This window comes from Lottia gigantea (genome assembly GCF_000327385.1).
Source record: "Lottia gigantea unplaced genomic scaffold LOTGIsca_67, whole genome shotgun sequence".
NCBI classification, from domain to species: domain Eukaryota; kingdom Metazoa; phylum Mollusca; class Gastropoda; family Lottiidae; genus Lottia; species Lottia gigantea.
Genome location: NW_008710284.1, coordinates 631,619 through 633,434, shown reverse-complemented (window position 1 = coordinate 633,434; position 1,816 = coordinate 631,619). Strand labels below are relative to the sequence as shown.

General features: G+C 32.2%; 1 protein-coding gene across 1 annotated transcript; it reads left to right on the top strand.

Moving 5' to 3' along the window:
- Window positions 1-714: 714 nt before the first annotated feature.
- On the top strand, window positions 715-1,236 carry LOTGIDRAFT_129993 (hypothetical protein; the record flags this gene model as incomplete). The annotated part of the gene is made up of 1 exon (XM_009065024.1): window positions 715-1,236. A coding segment is annotated over one exon (522 nt), but the record flags the coding sequence as incomplete, so codon positions are not given.
- Window positions 1,237-1,816: the final 580 nt, after the last annotated feature.

The following is a 1,816-nucleotide window of genomic DNA, read 5'->3' as shown; positions in this document are numbered from 1 at the left end:
GTGGCAAAATAACCTGGCAATCTATTTATCTCTGCCTTAAACAGACTGGCAGCAAATATTTCACCTTACTTATAACTGTCTGTCTCCCTTCCTAAACCAGTCTGGCAGCAAATTCTTCTCCCCACTTTAACCAGAGTCTGCCAGCATCCTCATTCCTCACCAATTGTTTCATAAGAAAAACTGTAAAGATAATGTTTGATAAATTTATTATAGATATATAATTATATTTCTGTAGGCTACAATTCATATGGTTAAGGCCATTATTTACCATTCATAACAACTGAACAACATGACCAACCTACAAAAATCTTTACATCCAAAGTTGTAACCATGAATAAAACATATGTAACCATGAATATAACAAAGGTAACCATGAATTCCACATATGTAACCATGAGTCTTACATATGTAACCACAAATTTAACATATGTAGCCATGAATATTACACAGGTAACCATGTGTTTTACATATGTAACCATAAATATTACAAAGATAATCATGAATATTACATATGTAACCATGAATCGTAAATTTGTAACCATGGCTATTACACAGGTAACCATGAGTATTACATATGTAATATTCATGGTTACATATGTAATATTCATGGTTACATATGTAATATTCATGGTTACATATGTAATATTCATGGCTGCATAAGTATTATGATTATTACATGAGTCTTACATATGTAACCATGAATAAAACATATGTAACCATGAATATAACAAGGGTAACCATGAATTCCACATATGTAACCATGAGTCTTACATATGTAACCACAAATTTAACATATGTAGCCATGAATATTACACAGGTAACCATGTGTTTTACATATGTAACCGTAAATATTACAAAGATAATCATGAATATTACACATGTAACCATGAATCGTACATTTGTAACCATGGCTATTACATATGTAATATTCATGGTTACATATGTAATATTCATGGTTACATATGTAATATTCATGGTTACAAATGTAATAGTCATGGTTACATATGTAATAGTCATGGTTACATATGTAATATTCATGGTTACATATGTAATATTCATGGTTACATACGTAATATTCATGGTTACATATGTAATAGTCCTGGCTACATATGTAATAGTCATGGTAACATATGTAATAGTCATGGTTACATATGTAATATTCATGGTTACATATGTAATATTCATGGTTACATATGTAAGACTCATGTAATAATCATAATACTTATGCAGCCATGAATTTCACAAATGTAACCATGAATATTTTACATTTAACCATGTGTAGCCATGAATATTACATATGTAGCCAAGAATATTACATATGTAGCCATGAGTTTTACATATGTAACCAAAATCAAACAAGTAACCAATCGGTTACATCTGTTTTGATGCTGTACCACTTTGAACGACAAAATCAACAACAATCTTGTATTTAATCATAAATATTTACAGAGTCTGCCAATGGGGTGGTATTAATCTACAGCTAGTGCTTAGCCTGGGGTACCAACAAGCTACCCCCAGTGAGTTAGTCTGATGAACCTGACCCTACCCGTTCCTCGGACGTGAAATACGGATGGAATATCAAAACCATTAGGACACAAATTGTCAGCTTTTATGGGTGTTGTCCCAACCTAGTTCTCAGAATTTTTTACCTTCTTAAAAGCCAAATTTCCCAAAACTTTTGGTGTCTATACAAAGCTAAAACATTAATGAGTCTATCAAGATATTGTCAGATATTTTACTATGTCACTGTACCCCACACAGTACCACAAAGGAACCTAGGGGTAGGGTTCTCCCTACTTTTTACAGCTCCATTAGT